Consider the following 22,008-nt stretch of genomic DNA (forward strand, 5'->3'; position numbering starts at 1 on the left):
ACCCCGGGGCAGCTACTCACCACCCTGGAGCACGAGCAGGAGCAGAGCGGCCGCCGAGCCACAAGGCATGCTGGTTCTCGGGATCCTGGAAGAGACGGACAGTGAGCGGGCAGACCCAGGCCTGGGGACTAAGGGATGCTGAACAGCCTCCCTCTGGGCCTCTCCCCCCCTTGGAAGTCTTGCCTCAGAAAAACAAGAGTTGGAGGAGCCCGTGGATGTTCCCAAAGATTCCTGCCCCTTAGAAGGGGATGACTCGGGCACCCGGGTGGCTCAGTAAGTTAAGCCGCTGCCTTCGGCTCAGGTCATGATCTCAGGGTCCTGGGATCCAGTCTCGCATCGGGCCCTCTGCTCAGCAGGGGGCCTGCTTCCCTCTTTCTCTCTCTCTCTCTGCCTACCTCTCTGCCTACTTGTGATCTCTCTCTGTCAAATAAATAAAAAAAAATCTTAAAAAAAAAAAAAAGTGGATGACTCACCCCTGGATACCCCATTTCTCCCCCCTTCTTCCTGTCCCCTAACGCAGTCCCAAATGAGAGGTGAATTTCAAGAGGGAGGAGCTAGCTGTTCTCCCACCCCTGGAAGCCTATGGATGTAGCCCTGTGCATGAGATTCAACGAGGGCGTTTACCCATCTGAAAAAGAGAGAGGCAGAGAGGCAGGAGGCAGGGAGGGGAAGTTGGTTAGAAAGTGGTATTTGACCAGCAGAGATCCTGATCCTGAGTCCTTCTTTCCACAAAACACATGGGTTGACATTAGCCCCGCTTCTTACTGAATAACAGATCCAAGGTTAACCCACAAAGAAGACCCCTACTGGACACCTAAGATGAGCTTAGCCCAATAACCAGGCTCCTTGCTCCGTCACAGGGCCCAGGTTAGCGAGCACACTGGAAAGCACCCAGGGAACCCAGCTCAATCCCTGTGGAGGTGAATCTTGACTCCCTGATCTGGATGACATGCAGGAGAGCCCTCTGTGGAGACATCAGGGGTTTACCCAGGAGGAGCAGACGCTGGTGTCTTGGGCAAAGGAGTGACACCCCCCCCCCAAGGCTGGCAACACCCACTGCACCACAGTTCTGTGCCTGCTTGGGAAGGCATGAGCCAGAGGCCAGGGGTTGGGGCATCCATCTGCCCAGGCCCAGAAACCCCACCCAGACTGGCCCCCGGTTGCAGGATCATAATCAGAACTGGAGCCGAGAGGGACGCCCCATGCAGGAATCAAGTTGCAGGCATGGCTTCCTTCAGGCACCATCCCTGAGCTCACAAGGGAAAGACCTCCACCCCAGGTTTCCCCAGAACCTACTGTGGCCCCACTGAGCCCTCCCTCTGAGCTCCCTAATAAGTCACCCAGCGAACAGTGGCAAAGCACACTGAGAGGTCAGATCACCGGCTGTGTTGCTCTGGGCCAGTCACTTCCCCTCTCTGCGCCCGGCAGAGATAGTAAAGCGGCTTCCCAGATTCTTGTGAAAGTTTGAGGAAGCACTTTGCAGAAAACCCTAGGCATGGCCCTCGACTCAACAAACAGCTGTGACTGATAGACAATTTAAAGCATCAGAAGTAGAGGGGCCCCAGAATGATCTAGCCGAGAGGCCCCTAAATTTCTCACTTTCAAAACTTTGGCCATATTTATAGAGTGTGTGTGCAATCATTTATTTAACATTTTCTAAAATGAGCTCGTTTAAAAAAATCGAACTCCAGCGTCATCCTGAGCAATAATATTCATAGTTGCGTACTTTTCCCCAGTACACCTTGGAATGAATAACATCGACATTAAAATAAAATAATGTTGGAGCATTAGCTTTTTAAATCTGCTTTAGGAACACTGACCTTCCTGGCCAAGCCCTGCAGGAGTCCTGTTACCACACTTCGAGGATTCATCTCCCATCATGGGAGGTGGGGTTCATATCTGCCCCTCGATGGGCAGGTCCACACTCTGATCCCCGCCCCGGCACCAGGCCTGGCATAGCTCTGTCTGTGTCGCTCCCCAGAGGCTCTATCTGGACCATAAGATAAAGCAAAAATTCCCTTGCCCAGATTCAAGGCTCTCCATCTGTCCAAATTCCTCAGCTCAGCACATATGACACACAGGTGCCTGGGGATAGAGGGGATGCGCCTGCTGCTTCTGTCTGCCTGACATCTCTTCCTCTCTTGGGAAGAGCTTCTCAGACTGGCGCTGTCCCTGTGTGGTCTGCGTGGAGAGGACTGGAACCCCTGATTTTCAGGTGAGCACCTGACCCAGACCTGGCCAAGACAGCTCCCCGCATGCCTGGCCACACTGAATAGATCAGGGATGGACACCAACCCAAGCAAAGTGAATGAGAGCAGTCTGGGGATTTTCCTAGAACTCCAGTAAAGGAGTATTTTTTTTTTGGCTGCCTGGTAGAAGCTGGTGGCCATCTTTGTCACTTCTTAGGGACAGCCTGCCTAAAATTTTCTCAAAAGCTGAGAAATACAGACCCAGAGTCCCCATGGCATTATTTGAGGACCTGGATCCAGCCATACCTGATGTCCACACTTGGACTTTTCGTTCACCTAAGCCCTCCCATTCCCCACAAAAAACACCACCCACCCTATTTTGGTCAACCATGTGAATTACATTTCTGTTGCTTGCCACCAAAGTTACCTGATACAGTGGAATAGAGCAAGAGGCCCAGAACTGGAAGTCAGAGTAGCTTGGAGCAAAAAAGAGCAAATTTGTTTTCTGGAATTTCTTCTCTCTGACTTTGGTTATCATCTCTAAATCGGGGACAATCATGCCTACTGCACCTGGCAGTTAAGAAGGGTCAGTGGAGGGACGCCTGGGTGGCTCAGTGGGTTAAGCCGCTGCCTTCGGCTCGGGTCATGATCCCAGGGTCCTGGGATCGAGTCCCGCATGGTCTCCTTGCTCGGCAGGGAGCCTGCTTCTCTCTCCACCTCTGCCTGCCTGTGTGCTCTCTCTCTCTCTCCTTCTCTCTGACAAATAAATAAAATTAAAAAAAAATTAAAAAAAAAAAAAAAAAAAAAAAGAAGGGTCAGTGGAAAGCAGATGCAACTGTGCTCTGTGAACCGGAAAGTGCTATACAAGGATGCTGGATTCTTGTTTTTACTGGCCAGCTGTTCTGAATTACTCAGCCTCCCCCTAGCACCTGAGGCCCTGTCATGCCTCTCTGCTTTTGCATGAGGCAAATGCCTGTGCTGAGTCTTCTCCTTAAATACCTCCCCCCGCCATCCCTCTAAACCCAGTCTTCATGGCCCCTTTGCTCTACCCTTCCATCCATGAAGCCACTTTGGAATGTTCCAGAACTCTGGCCACTTACTGCCTTCAAGGTTTTCACTGATGCTATCATCGACTTGCTATTTATCTTTACCTTGCATCCCCTGTTTACTCCAATAAACATGTCTCAGAAGAAAATATATCCCTACAATCAGTGGGGAACTAGTATGAAATGGAGAGATTGTGTGTAATTCAGTGGTTAAAAGGCAGACTCCAGGCCAGCTCAAATCCCAGCACTGCCATTTATAGGCTGGGTGATGTCAGCAAAGTATACTTAATCTTTCTGGGCCTCAGAGTCCTCATCTGTAAAATGGACATCCTAAGTGCCCACCTGGGGGGGGGGGGGTCCTTGGGAGAAGTAAATTAGCCCATATTTGTAGCATTGGGAACAACGCCCAATGTAATTGTAGACACGGTCTTTCTTTTTTTTTTTTTTTTAACATTTTATTTATTTATTTGACAGACAGAGATCACAAGTAGGCAGAGACACAGGCAGAGAGAGAGAGAGAGGAAGCAGGCTCCCTGCTGAGCAGAGAGCCCGATGTGGGGCTCGATCCCCGGACCCTGAGACCATGACCTGAGCTGAAGGCAGAGGCTTTAACCCACTGAGCCACCCAGGTGCCCCAGACACGGTGTTTCTTAAACAAAATGGTCGATTAACGGTAAAACTAGAAAGCAAACACAAGGCAATAGTCAAGTCTGAGTGAGATGCTCTCTCCCGCTTAAAACCTAGAAGTTGGGGGGTGGCGCCTGGGTGGCTCAGTGGGTTAAAGCCTCTGCCTTCAGCTCAGGTCCTGATCCCAGGGTCCTGAGATCGAGCCCCACATCAGGCTCTCTGCTCAGCAGGGAGCTTGCTTCCCCTTCTCTCTCTCTGCCTGCCTCTCTGCCTACTTGTTATTTCTGTCAAATAAACAAAATCTTTAAAAAAAAAAAACATAGAAGTTGGGAAATCCAGTTTGCCTTCGTTTAAAAGGGGGATTAAAGAGCATCAGGTTGTTTAAGGCAAACTAGCACCAAACCGAGATTCTCACTGGCATCAGAGGACTGGAAGAAGATTGAAAAAGGTCTAACTTTTTCAGAACGGGGTGTTCACTACAGGGTAAACACTGTCTAAAATAAGCCGCTCGATTCTGGGAAGAGCAGCCTTGAATGGTAAAGTCACCGAGCCAGAAATCCCATCCATCGCTCTCCCAGCTCCGCATCTGTCCCTTTGTGGGTCTTCACATGGAGGCTGACTCCTGAAGGCAACAGCCCTTTCTCCCCAGGTACACACCAAACCACCAGGTATCCTATCTGTGGGAAGGGCAGAGGGTATCCTAAAGGCCTTCCTGCTTACGGAGTCCCCTGTGGCAGCCCCTAGCTCTGCGGTCTCCTCCAGAGGAGTCAAGAGCACCCGGCTTAGAATCTGCCAGGTCCTAGCTGTGTGTCCTCGGGCAAGTTCCTAATCCCTCTGGTTCTCTGTGGTCTCATCTATACCATGGGGCTCATGACTCTGCTGAGGATTTGTTGGAAGCACCAAATACATCATTGCTTGCGGAGCAGTCCAGCAAAGTCGTGCACGGGAATGGAGCTGGGGGAGAGGTGTTTCTCTGCCAGGCTTCAGTGCCAAGGAGCGATTTCACAGGTCGTGGTAGTTCAGATGAAAAGCCGCATTTCAGGAGATTCGAGGGAAGTGAAGGAACTTGGGGGTAGGAAGTCAGATTGAAGTAGGAGCTGGAGGAGAACACCAAGTGCTTAATTCACAGCCGACAAAGAAATGCAAATTAAAACCACAATGACTTGCCATTTTAATTCTACACGATGGGCAAAAACTAAAAGTCTGACAACATCGCGTGTTGCTGAGGACATGGTGTCATGGGCGCTCTCGCTCATGGCTGGTGGGAATGGAAATGAGTGGGCTGGAAAATAGTGTGGCACGGGGGCGCCTGGGTGGCTCAGCCGGTTAAGCAACAGCCTTAGGCTCAGGTCATGGTCCTGGAGTCCCAGGATCGGATCCCACATCGGGCTCCCTGGTCAGCAGGGAGTCTGCTTCTCCCTCTGACCCTTGCCCTTCTCATGCTCTCTTGCTCTCTCTCACTCACTCTCTCTCTCAAATAAATAAATTAAAAAAAAAAGAAAATAGTGTGGCACAGTGTGATAAGTGTGAGCAGGTGCCTTCATTAAGACCCAGCTGTTTCACTCCCGTGTAAACCATTGATGAAACCCTGGCATGTGTGTTCAAGAAGCACACGCAGAGATGTTTGTAGCAGTGTTGATCTTAACAGTGAAAAGTGGAAACAACCTAAGTATCCATCAACAAGAGAATGGAAAGATCGACTGGGGGGTAATCACTCAATGTGAGAATGAATCGTGGTTTCACACAGCCAAGCAAATGACTCGCGACAAAATGCATAGTGAAAATAAAATAAAAGAACACACGCATAGTAATACCATCTATGGCACACTGAACACTGGGTGAAACAGCTCTCTATATTGTTTAGATGAGCATATGTGTGTCCTGGAAGTATACAGAAATTGAAGGGGATGATAGGAAAAAAAAAACCAAAATTTTGAATAGAGTAGAAAAGGAGGGGAATGGGATTGGGGGAGCGGGCAGGGGTCTCCACACTTGGGTGAAACGGACCGAAGTTACCCTGGGTGTTGATTATATTATTCGATACACCTTTTTGTATGCCCAAACCATTTCATAAAATTTTAAATGTCAGTTAATCTTATGTTTCCAAAATTAAAACCGAAGGGGGACTTCCATTTCTGGATATGGTGGAGTCTGACTCAGACTGAACTAGTAGCTGAGAACAGCTACAAAGCAAGGGAAAAAAAAATGAGAGGACACAAGAGAGCAACGAAGTTAGATGGTGCTTGGGAGGCCAGGGTTCTGGAGAGGAAAAAAGTGCCGTGAAATTCTGCATGCAGTTTCCCCTCCAATCATGTGTCAAGTCATTGCAAAGGCATCCCATCCCAAGAAACCCAGCCAAAAGAATCTGGCAACAAGTTTAAAAATTAAGAAAGACATTTTGGAGTTTCACGAGTTCAAGCCCTGGCAAGGAAGATGGGCCCTGGTAAATAGTCACTTATTCAGGAAAGGTTAAACCTTCGGAACAAGGAAAACTCAGAACCAGTTTAGCTGTAACTATAACAAGATGATCTGTCTACATGCTATATGTCTGCTAGAAGAAAATCAGAACCTATCTGGAAAAAGTCAGCTTCACCCAAAACCTCTATATTTTTCATGCATAATGTCCAGCATTCCATCAAATGGACAAGCCAAGCCTGGAAACAGTACCAGATGACCAAAAACCAAGAAGAAAACAGACACACAGGTGATTCAGAAAGTGGTAGTATCTAACATGATTTAAAAATACTCAAATGAGTGTGGTGAAGAATTCCACCAGAAATAGGGAATTTATTTAAAAGTAGAAACTGTAGAGCTAACACATTCAATAATTGAAATTTATAAGAAATGAATGGATTTAGCAACAGATTCGTAACTCTAGAAGAGAGGATTGTTGGGGCGCCTGGGTGGCTCAGTGGGTTAAAGCCTCTGCCTTTGCCTCAGGTCATGATCCCAGGGTCCTGGGATCGAACCCCGCATTGGGCTCTCTGCTCAGTGGGGAGCCTGCTTCCCCCTCTCTCTTTCTGCCTGCCTCTCTGCCTACTTGTGATCTCTGTCTGTCAAATAAATAAATAAAATCTTTAAAAAAAAAAAAAAAGAAAGGATTGTTGAGCTGGAATAGAAAGTACTCAGCTTGAAGCATGAAAAGGAAAAAGTATTTAAAAATACAGAAAAGAGCAAAAGAGATATATATTGTGAAGACATCTAACATATATGTATTTGAAGCATAGGAAGAGGAGAGAGAACAACTCAGAAGCGGTAATAGAAATACTGGTTAAGAATTTTTCAAAACGAGGAAGGACATTAATCTACAGATTCAAGAGATCCTACAAACTTTGAGAAGGACAATTACAGCAAAAGCAACAACAACAAACAACAACATACTATACACATCATAGAAGAACTATTTTAAAAATTAAAGAAAAATATATACTTAAAAGCCAACTTAGAATTTTATATCCAGAAAAAAAATCCCTCAAAAAAATAAGGCAAGCTCAATATAAAAAACAGATCTCCTAAACTTCCACAGTTAACATTATATTTAATGGTGAAAAACACAAATCTTTTCCTCTAAGATCATAGACAAGGATGTCCACGCTCGTGATTTCTAGTAAACATGGTACTAGAGGTGCTAGCCAGACAATTCAGCAAGAAAAAGAAATCAAAGTCATCCTGATAGGAAAGGAAGAAGTAAAGCATTTCTGTTTGCAGATGATATGATCTTGTATATACATTCTAAAGAATCCACACCAAAAAGCCAAAATGAAACAAAACAAACAAAAAGCAGGCCTACTATTAGGCCTAATAAGTAAGTTTAGCAAGGTCGCAGGACACAAGATCAACATGCAAAGTCAATTGTATCTTTGTACAACAGGAATGAACAATCTAAGAAAGTAATTTCAGGACGCCTGGGTGGCTCAGTCATTTAAGTGTCTGCCTTCAGCTCAGGTCATGATCCCAGGGTCCTGGGATCAAGTCCCAAATTGGGCTCCCTGCTCAGCGGGGAGCCTGCTTCTCCCTCTGCCAGCCACTCCCCTTGCTTGTGTTCTCTCTCTCTCTAACAAATATATAAATTAAATCTTTTTTAAATTTATCTTTCAGTGTTCCAAGATTCATTGTTTACCACCACACCCAGTGCTCCATGCAATACATGCCCTCCTTAATAAAATCTTTAAAAAAAAAAAGCTTTTTAAAGAAAAAGAATTTCATTTACAATAATATCAAAAAGAATAACAAAGGGTAAGACGTGTATACTGAAAACTACTAAGCATTTTTGAAATAAATGGAAGCCTATCCCATGTTCATGGATTGGAAGATACAATATTGTTAAGATGTCTTCCCCAATGATCTACAGATTCAAAGTGATCCCTATCAAAAGCCCAGCTGGCTCTTTTGCAGAAGTTAAAAGGCTGATCCTCAAACTCATATGGAAATGCAAAGGGCCAGAACAGACAAAATCATCTTGAAAATTAAGAACAATGTTGAAGGACTCAGACTTCTCCATTGCAAAGTCTACTACATAACAACACTAATCGACACAGTGTTACTACCCTATATATAGATCGATGGAATCAAGTTCAACGTCAAAATTCACACATTTACATTAAGCTGATATTTGACAAGGGTGCCAAGATAGTTTGATGGAGGGGAAATAATCTTTAAAATGAATGGTCTGGAGACAATTGGATATCTACATCCACTAGCATGGAGTTGGACTCCCATCTCGCACCCTATACAAAAGTTAACTCAAAATGGATTAAAGACCTAGCTGTAAGAGGTAGAAATATTAAACTTTAAACAGAAAATACAGCTCTAACTCTCTGTGACCTTGTATCACACAGTCGTTTCTTAGAAATGACACCAAAAGGGGCGCCTGAGTGGCTCAGTGGGTTAAAGCCTCTGCCTTTCGCTCAGGTCATGATCCCAGGGTCCTGGAATCGAGCCCCGCATCGGGCTCTCTGCTTGGCAGGGAGCCTGCTTCCTCCTCTCTCTCTCTCTGCCTGCCTCTCTCCCTACTTGTGATCTCTGTCTGTCAAATAAATAAATAAAATCTTAAAAAAAAAAAATGACACCAAAAGCACAAGAACCAAATGAAAAAAATAAATACATTGGACTATTTCAAAATTTAAAACTTCTGTGCATCAAAAGACATGGCCAAGAAAGGAAGAAGGCTATATATAGAATGAGAAGAAAATTTTTTTAAAGATTTTATTTATTTATTTGATAGAGATCACAAGTAGGCAGAGAGGCAGGCAGAGAGAGAGGGAGAAGCAGACTCCCTGCTGAGCAGAGAGCCCGATGTGGGGCTCGATCCCAGGATCCCAGGATCATGACCTGAGCTGAAAGCAGAGGCTTTAACCCACTGAGCCACCCGGGCGCCCCGAGAAGAAATATTTTTAATTATATATTCCTAAGAGGTCTCGTATCAGAACATATAAGGAACTCTTACAACTCAGGATTAAAGACAAGCTAATTTTTTTTAAAGATTTTATTTATTTATTTGGCAGACAGAGATCACAAGTAGGCAGAGATGCAGGCAGAGAGAGAGGAAGGGAAGCAGGCTCCCCACTGAGCAGAGAGCCCTATGCGGGGCTCGATCCCAGGACTCAGGGTTCATGACCTGAGCCAAAGGCAGAGGCTTTAACTCACTGAGCCACCCAGATGGCCCCTAGATGAGCTGATTTTTAAATGTATAAAATATTTGAATAGAAATTTCTTCGAAAAATATACCAATGACCAATAAACACACGGAAAGGTGCTAATGATCACTACTGATTAGGGAAATGCAGATGAAGATCACTTCTAACCCACTAGATGGCTATTTTAAAAATAGAAAAATAAAAAGTGGGTGAAGATGTAGGGTTCTGGAATCCTTATACATTGCTGATGGAATGTAAAATGGTACATTTGCTATGGGAAACAATTTTGTAGTTCCTCACAAAGTTAATATAGTGTTAGCCCATGAGCAAGCAATTTGACTTCTAGGTATATAGTGAAAATAACTGAAAATATATGTCCATTAAAAAAAAAAACAAAACAAAACCTGGGGCGCCTGCGTGGCTCAGTGGGTTAAGCCTCTGCCTTCAGCTCAGGTCATGGTCTCAGGGTCCTGGGATTGAGCCCTGCATCAGGCTGTCTGCTCAGCAGGGAGTCTGCTTCCCCCTCTCTCTCTGCCTCCTCTGCCTACTTGTGATCTCTATCTGTCAAATAAATATATAAAATCTTAAAAAAAAAAACCCTTTGCACACGAATATTCATAGTAACATTATTCATAATATCTCCAAACTGGAAGCAGTCCCAGTGTCCATCAATTGAATGGACAAAACATAGAATATTCATAGAACAGAATACTATCCAGCCATACGGATATGTGGATCATACCGATTGATGCTTCAACACAGGTGCATCTTGAAAATTTATGCTAAGGTTGAAGCTAGACACCTGGGGCACCTGGGTGGCTCAGTGAGTTAAGCCTCTGCCTTCAGCTCAGGTTATTATCCCAGGGTCTTGGGATCGAGCCCCATATCGAGCTCTCTGCTCAGCAGGGAGCCTGCTTCTTCCTTTCTCTCTGCCTACTTGTGATCTCCCTCTGTCAAATAAAGAAATAAAGTCTTAAAAAAAAAAAAAAAGAAGCTAGACACAAAATCTACATATTGCATGACTCCATGTATATGAAATTTCTAGAACAGGTGGATCCATAGAGACAGAAAGTAGATGGGTGGTTGTCAGGAGCTGGAGTTTGAAAGGAGGGGAATGGTGGATTGGGCCTTTTTTTTTTTTTTTTTTTGGAGTGATGAAAATGTTCTGTAGTTAACAAGGGTGATTGTCGCACAATGTTGTGAATACGCCAAAAACCACGTAACGGTATGCTTTCGAAAAGTGGATTGATTGCATGGTAGGTGAATTAATTACACTTTTAAAAATAAAGGCAAAATAAAGATATGTTCCAGACCAAAAAAAAAAAGCAGAGAGAATTTATCACTAGTAGACTACATCAAAAGATACATTGAAGTGAGTTTTGGCGGCAAAAGAAAAATAACACCAGTTGGGAAGCAAGGTATTATGAGAAGGAATAAAAGCAGTAGAGAATATTAAAAATATAAATGAATAATAATTGCTTAAAATAATAATAATGACAATGTCTTATGAAGTTTAAACTGTATGCAAAATTAAAATACCATGCTACCCCAAAGGGAAGATAGTGTTGGGAAACCTGGAAATCCGCATGAAAAAGAATGAGCACAGGGGCGCCTGGGTGGCTCAGTGGGTTAAGCCTCTGCCTTCAACTCAGGTCATGATCTCAGGGTCCTGGGATCGAGCCCCACATTAGGCTCCCTGCTCAGTGGGGAACCTGCCCCCCCCCCACCTACCTCTCTGCCTACTTGGGATCTCTCTCTCTCAAATAAATAAATAAGATCTTTAAAAAAAAAAAAAAGGAAAGAAAAAGAATGAGCACAGACTCTTACATCACACACACAAATTAGCTTAAAATGGATTAAAGATCTAGATGTAAGACTTGAAACTATGAAACTACTAGAAAAAAACATAAGGGAAAACTTCAGAACATTGGGCTTGGCAACTCTTTCTTGGATATGACGCCAAAAGCACAGATCACAAAGCAAATGTAGGAACACAGGGCTGCGCTAAATCCCTCCGCGCAGCACAGGAAGCAGTCAATAGGGTGAAAGGAAAACCTATAGGATGGTCAAAAATCTCTGAAAACCAAATATTGAATATATTCAGACGATATGAAGAACTCCTACAATCCAGTAACAAAACAAAACAAATAGCTTGATGGACACATGGGTAAAGGAGAGCCCATATGTCCATCGACAGATGAGTGCATAAAGAAAATATGGTAGAGGTGCCTGGGTGGCTCCGCGCGTTAAAGCCTCTGCCTTCGGCTCAGGTCATGATCCCAGAGTCCTGGGATCGAGCCCCACATCGGGCTCTCTGCTCAGCAGGGAGCCTGCTTCCTCCTCTCTCTCTCTCTGCCTGCCTCTCTGCCTGCTTGTGATCTCTGTCTGTCAAATAAATAAACAAAATCTTTTTTTTAATATTTTATTTATTTATTTGACAGACAGAGATCACAAGCAAGCAGAGAGGCAGGCAGAGAGAGAGGGAGGAAGCAGGCCTCCCACTGAGCAGAGAGCCCGATGCAGGGCTCAATCCCAGGACCCCGGGACCAGGACCCGAGCCGAAGGCAGAGGCCTCAACCCACTGAGGAAAATCTGGTATGTGTATATATATATGTATACACACACACACACACACACACAATGGACTATTACTCAGCCTTCAGAAAGAAGGAGATCTTACCATTTGCAAAGACATGGATGAACTAGAGAGCATTATGCTGAGCAAAATAAGTCAATCAGAGAAAAACAATTCTCAAATGCTCTCACTCATATGTGGAATTTAAGAAACAAAACATGAACGTAGGGGAAGGGAGGAAAAAATAAAATAAGATGAAGTCAGAGAGGGAGACAAACCACAAGAGGCTGTTAACTATAGGAAACAAACTGCGGGGTACTGGAGGGGAGGTGGGTGGGGGGAGATGGGGTAACTGTGTGACAGGCTTCAGGAGGCCACTTGATGGAATGAGCAGTGGGTGTCATATGCAGCTGATGAATCACGAAACTTTGCCCCTGTAACACGGCAGGTTAATTAATTGCCCAAATTTACATTAAAAATAAATAAAAAGAAAAATAGATAAAGGTCTTGAAGAGATAGTCCTCCAAAGAAGATTGAGAAGATGGCCAACAGGTGTATGAGAAGATACGTGACATCACTAATCATCAGGGGAAATGTGAATCAAAACCACAGTGAGTTGTTACTTCCCACGCATGAGGATGGATATTGTATTGGTGAGAGTGTGGAAAACCTGGATCCCTTATTTATATTATATTGTTTGTGGAATTATTGAGTGATGCAGACACGATGGGAGACAGTATGGAGGTTCCTCAAAAAATTAAAAGGGAGGGGCGCCTGGGTGGCTCAGTGGGATCAAGCCCCGCATCGGGCTCTCTGCTCAGCGGGGAGCCTGCTTTCTCCTCTCTCTCTGCCTGCTTCTCTGCCTACTTGTGATCTTTGTCTGTCAAATAAATAAATAAAATCTTTTAAAAAACTTAAAGGGAAACACCGTGTTGCTGGGTAACATTTCTGGGTGGATATCCAAAAGAACTGGAAACAGGATCTCAAAGATATTTGCCCATTGATGTTCATTGCAGTGTCAGTCGCAACAGTCGAGATGCATAAGCAACCCAAATTCACCGATCAACGAATGAATAAAGGAAATGCGTACATATATACAGTGTAAGATTATTTAGTCTTAAAAAGAAAGAACGCTACAACATGAATGAACTTTGAGGGCTTTCTGCTACATGAAATAAGCCAATCACTAAAGAAAATATTGTACGATTCCACTTACATGACATATCTGAAGTCATCACACTCACAGAAACAGAAAGTAGAATGGTGGTTTTCAGAGGATGGAAGGAGGGGGTAATGTGGAGTTGTTCAATGGGTATGAAATTTCTGTTGTGAGGAAGTTTCAGAGATTGGCTGTACAATACGGTGCATACACTTGGCAATACTGTACGATTCTGTATTGTCCCTGCAAAACTTGTTAAGAGGAGAAAAAAAAAAAATATTTACTAGCTTACGAAGTCCCCGGCTGGGTTGCTCTGCCTTGCACTCATGAGATTAGCAGAGGAAGGGGTCTACAAACATTGTAAAAGCAAAGGTAGGAAGTCCCCCACTGGTGGTCAGTTGAAGTGAACTGGGTTTGGCAGCTATTTCGTCCTATATCTGGAACTCCAGCTTGAAAAAATGTGCTAGGGATGCTTGGGTGGCTCAGTGGGTTAAAGCCTCTGCCTTTGGCTCAGGTCATGATCTCAGGGTCCTGGGGTTGAGCCCTGTATCTGGCTCTCTGCTCAGCAGCGAGCCTGCTTTCCTCCTCTCTCTCTGCCAGCCTCTCTGCCTACTTGTGATCTCTCTGTCAAAGAAAGAAAGAAAGAAAGAAAGTAAGTAAGTTAATAAAGTGGGAAGAAAATCTATTGTATTTCTAGATACCAAAAACAAACATAAAAACTTAAAAATAATACAATTTGTATTAGCATAAAAAAATCAAACACTCTGCTGAGCTCTAGTGAAAGATGCACGGGACCTCTGCACAGACCTACAAGATGCGAGTAAGATAGATTTTTAGAGACAGGTAAATAGAGAGACATATACGTTCATGAATTAGAAAATTTCATATTTTAAAGATGTCTGTTCTCCCCAAATAGAACTGAAGTTTCAAAGAAATCTCGAGTTTCAAGAAAATCCCCAGAAAAATTTCCTTTGGTGGAAACTGACAAGCCAGTGTGAAAATGTATACTGAAATGCAAAGAACTGAGATGAATTCAGACAAATAATGTGGCATTGTTGCCAGGAAAAATAAACATTGTTGCAATGGAAAAGAACTGAGGTCGGAAATAGACTCATTTATCCTCACTTGATTTTCAACAAAGGCACTACTGCGAAGTCATGGGGGAAAGCATGATTAAAAAAAAAAAAAGATGGTAAGATTAATTGGATATTCATATGGGAAAAAATAAATCTTGACCCTCCCCTTCACATCACACATAAAACCAACCAGATATTTTGTAGACTTTATGTCAGAGGTAATACAATAAAGCTCCTAGAAGTAAACAGAGGATAATACTTTCATGACCTTAGGGCAGACAACACTTTTTATTTTTATTATTTTTTTTTTTAGATTTTATTTATTTACTTGACAGACAGAGATCACAAATAGAAAGAGAGGCAGGCAGAGAGAGAGAGGAAGGGAAGCAGGCTCCCCGCTGAGCAGAGAGCCTGATGCAGGGCTCAATCCCAGGACCCTGGGATCATGACCTGAGCCGAAGGCAGAGGCTTTAACCCACTGAGCCCCCCAGGCGCCCCCAGACAACACTTTTTAAACAGCACATAGAAAGCTTGTAAAGAAAAAGTCTGATAGATTGAACCTCATTAAAATTAAGGATTTTTGTCCACCAAAAGATTTCATTAAGAGGATAGAAAAGAAACCAAAATGGGAAGAGATTATATCTGTTTCTATAAATCTGTGTCTGTATGTTTCTTTTATATAACTATATGCAATCCCTATATTTCATGTAGTTATTTATAATATACATAATATATATAAAATTATAAAATATGTTATACATATATTTTATATATATCTGTAATATACATAAAATGTATATCTATATCTGTATCCAGCATATATAAAGAGCTCCTACAAAACAACAATAAACAACACAAAACTCAATTTTGAAAAGAGGGATGAAAAGCTTAAAGAGACATTTCACCAAAGAAGACATCCAAGTAGCTGATAAGCATAGTAAAGGTGCTTAAAACATGACTCATCAAGAAAATGCAAATTTACTCTCTGTGTGTAACTGTTTGGAACACTTCTGCTGAACAGAATCCCACTTCCAGGCCACCCATCGAAGAGAAACATCTACATCTGTACACAAGCAGACGTGCCCCAAGGCGTTCACAGCAGCCTTATTTACAACCACCCCCAACTGGAAAGAACCCAAGCTTTGGTTACCCTGTGTCTTCTTTCCCTCAAGGATGATTCAGGAACAGGAATGTTGAGTGTCTCAGGTCAATCATCATCTCCAGCGGGACTTGGGCGGGGTTTGGGGCTTGAAAGTGAAAGGTAAGGCAGGAGTGCGGTAAAAACAAAATGGCCCGTTTCCCACAGGGACCAAGAAGAAATGAGGTGGGCGAAGAGGGACTCCCCAGCCATGCCAGAAACAAGAGCCAATAGGTCGCCAGAAGGGGAAGTGTCAAGACTGAGGGACTTCCCAAGAGGGAACTCAGAAGAAAGGGCTCCCAGTTTACCCCTGGTCTTCAGGGACTTCTGCCCACCTGCCTTCCTGCTTGTCTCCTCCCTGATCTCTCCAGTGTCCAGCTGGGGCACCTCCAACCCAGTCCTCATCGCAGCTGGATCATTCTGTTCCTCCCCATTGCCCTTCAGAGAAGACCTCAAATCCCTTCGCCTAGCATTCAAGACATTTTAGGATCTGGCCCCAACATTCCCTCTGAACTCCAGTACCCATCCTGGACTCTAGGTACACCAGATGCCGAGCAGTTTCCCCAATGTCCCCGTTCACTCCGCTTCCACACCTTAGCACGTGCCCTTTCAGCCACCAGAACCCTACAGTCTGTGGTGGCCAGCCAGCCTCCCACTCAGTCTTCAAAATCAAGTTCAAATGACGTCTCTTCTGTCAGTCTTCAAGCTCTCCGAAGAGTATGAGTCACTCTTTCCTCTGGGGTCCATCCCTCTACCAGAGCACACTGCTCGGGGTGTTTTCAGCAACATTCTGACCAACAGCCCGGCGGGGACCATGTGTCTCTTGGTTACTGCTGAATCGCCAGTGGTTAACCAGCTCCTGACACCCAGTAGATGCACAAAGCTTCTGTTACATGACCGACTAAATGAAAGCAGACGCTTTCTATCATAATGGATTTTGAAGCCCACTTTCAATGTTAAAACCTATGCAGACTATACACTCCAAAAGCCAATGTCATTCTTCTTGACTCCTCTTTTTTAAATTTGGCGCACTGAGGATCTTGACGTACTTGATAAGGATAAAATCTTCACTGCTCTACCACAGGATCTTTGCACATGCCATTCCCTCTGTCTAGAACAATTTTACTTGTGTTTCTTTGCTTTTTCATCCTCTGGTTTCGACTTCTATGTTGCCTTCTCAAAGTGGCAATCACCACATGTCCCCTGCAATCTCTGGGCCACGCATCCCTTTGCTTCCTTCCTTGCAGTTGTGACACTGGAATTAGTTTAGTAAGTGTTTGTGTTTATGATCTGTCTCCATCATGGAGCATGAGCTCCCAGAGGCAGGGAAATTTGTCTGTTTCACTCACAAAAGAGAGTATCCCTATTGTCTGGAGTGGGCCCTGGAGCACAGCAGATGCTCAGCGAGTAGCTAGGGGAATGGTGAATGAACGGACAAGGCTAAGAATTGCTGGGTCCTGGGGCACTCGGGTGGTTTAGTTGGTTAAGTGTTTGCCTTTGGCTCAGGTCCTGGAATCGAGCCCCGCAGCATCGGGCTTCCTGCTCAGAAGGGAGTCTGTTTTTCTCTCTCTTTTTCTCTCTCTTCCCCTTGGCCCCTCCTCACTTCTTGTTCTCTCTCTCTCTCTCAAAAAAAAAATAAGTAAAATCTTAAAAAAAAAATTGCTGTGTTCAGTTTTACAAGGAGCAGGCCCACAGGTAGCCCCCCAATCCCACCGAGAGACCTCAGTTTCCCCATCAGCTCCATCACACACGGTCCTCAGGAACTTCCCTCCACCCCAAGCAACACCCTCAGCTCCGAGGATCTGAGCGATCATGATTGCTGTCTTCAGAATAGTGACAGGAACTTTCAGTGAGGGACGGTGGGCTGCCCGGGGTCGCACAGAAACTTCTTAGCCAAGCAAGAGCTCTCAGGCTGGGGAAGAATCAGCCTGGTTAGCCCTCGATCAGAAAGGAGGCTCTCCCACTAACCCACAGTGGACCCTTAGGCCTATCTCTCCCTCTGTTTGGGGCTCAGTTTTCCTCGCCTATAGAATGGGGCAGTGCCCTGTCCTGACCGAGCGAGTGTGAGGCGGGCACACTGCAGGTGTGTGGGGAAGGTTACTTGCTCCTTACAAGTGGTTTTTTTTTTTTCATTTTGCCAGTGGCAAGGGGTGGGTTGTGGGTGTCTGAGCCCCGTTGAGCCAGGACCCTGGGGTCAGAGCTTAGTCAGTAGCAGCTGAACACGAGGGGAATGTCCTATCCCAACGTCAGCCTGTGACACCTGTCTGTCTCTCCCTCCCAGCCAGGTGGGGATCCTTGTTCGCAAAGCTTCCCCTAACCTGGACAAGCCTTTCCTACGGGGACTCCTCCCAGCCTGCGTAGCCCCTCTCGGCTCCTCTAGACACCCCTCCCTCCAGCCCCCTTGCCCTCAGACCAGGACGGGCTAATTGGAAGGCAGAGGAAGAGGGGATGCTTGCGGCCGCGAGGTTGGGGGTTGGGACAGGGCTGGCAGCCTGCCTTCCATCTCCCCCACCCCCACCCATCAAGACCCCGCCAGCCTGCCCTCACGCTGGCCAAGTGGGCTGAGTGTTACGGATTCCTACTGGAGAAGCTCTGCAGTCCCTCGTCCCAATCTACATCCTCAAGCCGTCTTGGCAGATGAGGAAAGGAGAAGCCCAGAGAGGTCCAGCACCTTGCCTATGGTCACACAGTGAAGAAGGACCAGTGCCTGAGCAGGGAGCCAGGCTGGGGATCATTCCGGTGGCCGGACCCTTCCTGGGGGCTGGGGGGACCAGCAGGCTAGGCCCCTGCAGCAGGTGTCCCAGCCACTGGGGGGCCTCAGGGGGGCCCCTGCCTGCACCCTGGGGAATATTCTCAGGATGCTTCAGAAGTTCCAAGTTTACTCAGATCTTGCATATGAGCTGTCGTAAAAAGTCCCTTTGGCCAGGCGCCAAAGCAAGGAGTGGGGGCGGTGGCACCTGTGAGCCGGGGGTGGGGTGGAGGTGGGGCGGGGGGGTAGAGAGGGGCCCCACTCCCACACTTTGGCAAAGATGGGAGAAGCAGGAGAGGAAGGGATTGTGGGGGCAGATGACTCTCCTCCTTGAAGGGTTTGTTCCTCCTGTCTTCACAGCCGCCTTCCCTCTGCTTGTGAAAGGCTCCCTGGGTGACCCTGAAAACCCTACCCCTCTCTGAGCCTCAGTTTCCCCAGCTGTGAAAGGGAGAGTAGGATCACCATAAGAACTTTCGCTTCCCGAGGGCTTAGCATGAGCCAGACGCTATGCCCTGTGTTCTGGCGAATAACAAGACGGCTATTACCAGCAACATTTCATGTAAAACATAATTGCTACTATTTCTTGTGAGCCAGGACTGAGCCCCCTTCCCCTCCTCACGGCGCTGGCCCTGTGCGTCTGCGCCACTGACTCCCCAGGACCTGGGACAGTGCCTGCTACAAGAGCAGATGCAACACACACACACACACACACACACACACACACACACACACACACACACGTAGACTAAAACCTCCCAACAAACCGGAAATGGATGTTACAGATGGGGAAAGGGAGGCTCAGAGAGGTTGTGTGGCTCACTCAAGGTCACACAGGAACCATGGGGTAAAGCTGGGTCTCTGCCTCGTCCTGGCTGACTCCATAGGCCCAAATCACCATCAGCGGTGTGGCTGGTACCCCGGGTCCCGCGCCCCCTACCTGACCACGGGGACCTCCCAGCCATCACTCCTGCCTGCAGGCATTCCGAAGGCACTGGCTCTCCTCCCTTGAATCAAGGATGCCTTCTTCCTTTCATTCATTCATTTTTCAGGCACCAGGGAGAAAAGTGGTGCCTCCCAAAGCCTCTGGTGCCTTTGCCTCCTTCCACTTCCTCCCCCTGCCCCCACCCACTGCCCCGCAAGCCCATTATGGCCTCCAACCCCACCCCCCACCCCCCACTGGGCAGGTGGGAGCCCAGGGCTTGGCTCTTGTCTTGTTCCCCCCACCTCTCCTAGCCCTGGATTTTCCCTCCCCGTGGGATGGTGAGGATTCCAGACACCGTGCCAGGTGTGGAGTGGGCAGGACTCTGCTGAGCCCACCACCGGGAGCAGGTGATCCGGGCTGTCCCTCTGAAGGCTGCCCAATCCCTCTCAGAAGGGCCCTGAAGGCTGAGAGTCTTGCTTCTATGCGACTCTGCCCGGAATGTGTGGCCCTGCCATCAAGTAGACTGGGGGACCAAACGTAACTCCGCATTTCATGGCCACAGGTGACCTGGGATCCTCAATCTTCTCATCTGTGAAATGGGCAGAATGAGGCTCTCGGCCTCAGCTGATGTAAGGATAGTGGGAGATCCTCAGGTGTCAGCAGCGTGCTGAGCCCTAGGGCGGGGGCTGGGGTAGGGGGAGACACCAGAACCATAGAGGCTGCAGGAGGAAAGACTGCAGGTTCTTGAATGTGTCCCTGCACCCTCTTCCACTCTTGGAGACTGGCCCTTCTCTGCCATGGGCTCCAGGTTCCTTGTGGTTACAAGCTGCCTTCCTGGGCAGGCCTCCATCTTTCATGTTCTTATGCCCTCCAATCCTCGCAACTAGTCCCACGAGGATGGAAATGTTTCATCCCCATTTTACAGATGAGAAAACTGAGACTCCACAAGTCTGGACGAAGCCCAGAGACTTGCCTGCGTTCACCCAGCTAGGGAGTCGCGTGACTGGCTTTTGAACCTGCCAGGTTTCCACCTCCCCACCCCCACTCCACCATGCGCTTCTAAAACCCCCACGCTGCTTCTCCCCCAGGGGAACGCAGATGTCTTCCCAGGAGCAGTCCCTGCTTTTCAATGCCCCCTGCCCTGGTTCCCTGCTCCCACTGAGCAGCACTGACCATTCCTTCCGCAGGTCCAACGTCCCTACCAGAAGCCTTCACTCCTCCAGCTGCTCTGCCCTGCTCTGCCCAGAAAGTGTCTGCCTGTTTCTTCCCTCCCCTCCTTTCCACAGGTCACAATTCAGCCCATGCTTCCAGGCTCAGCCTCACCACCGCCCCCGCCCCCAGCTCCCCTCTCCTCCGTGGGTCCATCCCCTGGGCTTTCGTGAGAAAGAGACAGTATGGAGGACAAGGCCAGCCTCCGAGTTGCCTGCCCACCCCTCTACATGCGGGTGAGTCACCTTGGGAAAATCGCTCTGCCTCTCGGATCCAGACCTCATTCTTTCTCTGTGAAATGGGTACACCAACCTGTTTTGAGGGGTTCGATGACATAAAGAAGCTAAAACATGGAACCCGGTCCAAAATCTCTGCCCCTCCCCCCCAAACTGGGCCCCCTAGAGGTGCCATGCCATGCCATCATTTCACTCATACCCACTCTACCCTGCTCAGCTGCCCAAAACCACGTCTGGGATCGGCTTTCCTTCCCCAGCCCCTGCCTTCTGGAGGCTAGTTTCCACAGACAGCTCAGGGGGTCCTCTCGGCCATGTCCCTTCCTCCAGGCCCCCTGCAGACCCATAAAAAGACCCTGTGGTCATCCTGTGCCGGGCACAACAGAAGACTCCAGCCCCAACACTGCAGGTCTCACTATCCCAGCTGTGATGAGGGCGAAACCCTCCAGGACCTCTGACCTTGGGCAGAGAAGATGCCAGGTCCCCACGGAAGACAATGGTTGGAACTGTTACCTGCTGTTCCAGCTTCTCCCTCAGAAATCCATTCTTTGTGCTCAGGGCAATCCGGTGGGCTCCCAGGGGGTGGCAGCTAGGCTCGGTGTGGGGGACGAGAGTTAGCAGGAACAGGCAGAGTTAGGGGGTGGGGATCCACAGCCTGGCCCCGAGTCACCAGCCAAACAAGCATAGGACCTGTCACCCTGAGGGATGGCAGCCAGGTTCCAGGCAGGCGGGTCACACAGAGGGAGCCAGTCGGGGCACAGGCCGGTCACATCCCAGCGAGATCAGAAGGCAGAGGCTGAGGTAAGAGACCAATCGGCTGCACCAGGGAGGGCACACGGCGACAAGGGCTGGTCAGGCAGGCAGACAGACAGATGGGGGAAGTCAAGCAAAGCGGCAGGTGGCCAGGCAGGCAGGCAGGCAGGCAGACAGACGGCCCTGTGGTTGTCAGTCCCGCTCAGGGAGAAGCCAGCAAACAGTCAGACCCCCGAACCCGTGGTTCACTCGGCAGAGAGGCCAGGGTGGGTTTGTCAGAGTGTGGCTGCCTGCCCGCCTCGTGTGCAGGGCGGGGAGGAAGAGGAGGATGTGGTGAGCCGCTCCCCGCAGGCCCCGCCCACAGAGCCGCTGGCCCCGCCCCAGGGGAGTGAGAAAGCCGTGGGAGGGGGCTGCGGCCCAGGCAGAGCGCTCTGACTACCAAAGGTCACTTGCTAGGAAGACATTTGGGGCCACCACGAGGCCTCGATGCTTCACGGTCATGACCTATGAGAGAGGCAGGCAGGGCCTGGGAACCACCGCTTCCCACAGATGTGGACGCCAAGGCTCAGAGGGGTGCAGGGGTGGTGTAAGGGGATCCAGGGGGCCCCGGTGGTCCTCAGAGCCCAACTCTCAGCTCAGAGAGAAGACTGAGGGCCCAGGGCAGAGACTCGCGGAGGCCCCATGCTTCACGTGGGC

The 22,008-nt window shown here is 47.6% G+C and overlaps 1 protein-coding gene across 2 annotated transcripts in view; it reads right to left on the bottom strand.

The window, feature by feature from the left end:
• Window positions 1–21,587, bottom strand: part of IL21R (interleukin 21 receptor) — a 35,352-nt gene extending 13,765 nt beyond the window's left edge. For both annotated transcript variants that reach the window (XM_045992523.1, XM_045992522.1), the window contains exons 1-2: window positions 21,073–21,587; window positions 21–85 (exon numbers count right to left, since the gene is read on the bottom strand). In XM_045992523.1, the coding sequence (XP_045848479.1) occupies window positions 21–69 (49 nt within the window). In that variant the 5' untranslated portion in view covers window positions 70–85; window positions 21,073–21,587. The remainder of the gene's footprint in view (window positions 1–20; window positions 86–21,072) is intronic.
• Window positions 21,588–22,008: the final 421 nt, after the last annotated feature.

This window comes from Meles meles, chromosome 21 (assembly GCF_922984935.1).
Source record: "Meles meles chromosome 21, mMelMel3.1 paternal haplotype, whole genome shotgun sequence".
NCBI classification, from domain to species: domain Eukaryota; kingdom Metazoa; phylum Chordata; class Mammalia; order Carnivora; family Mustelidae; genus Meles; species Meles meles.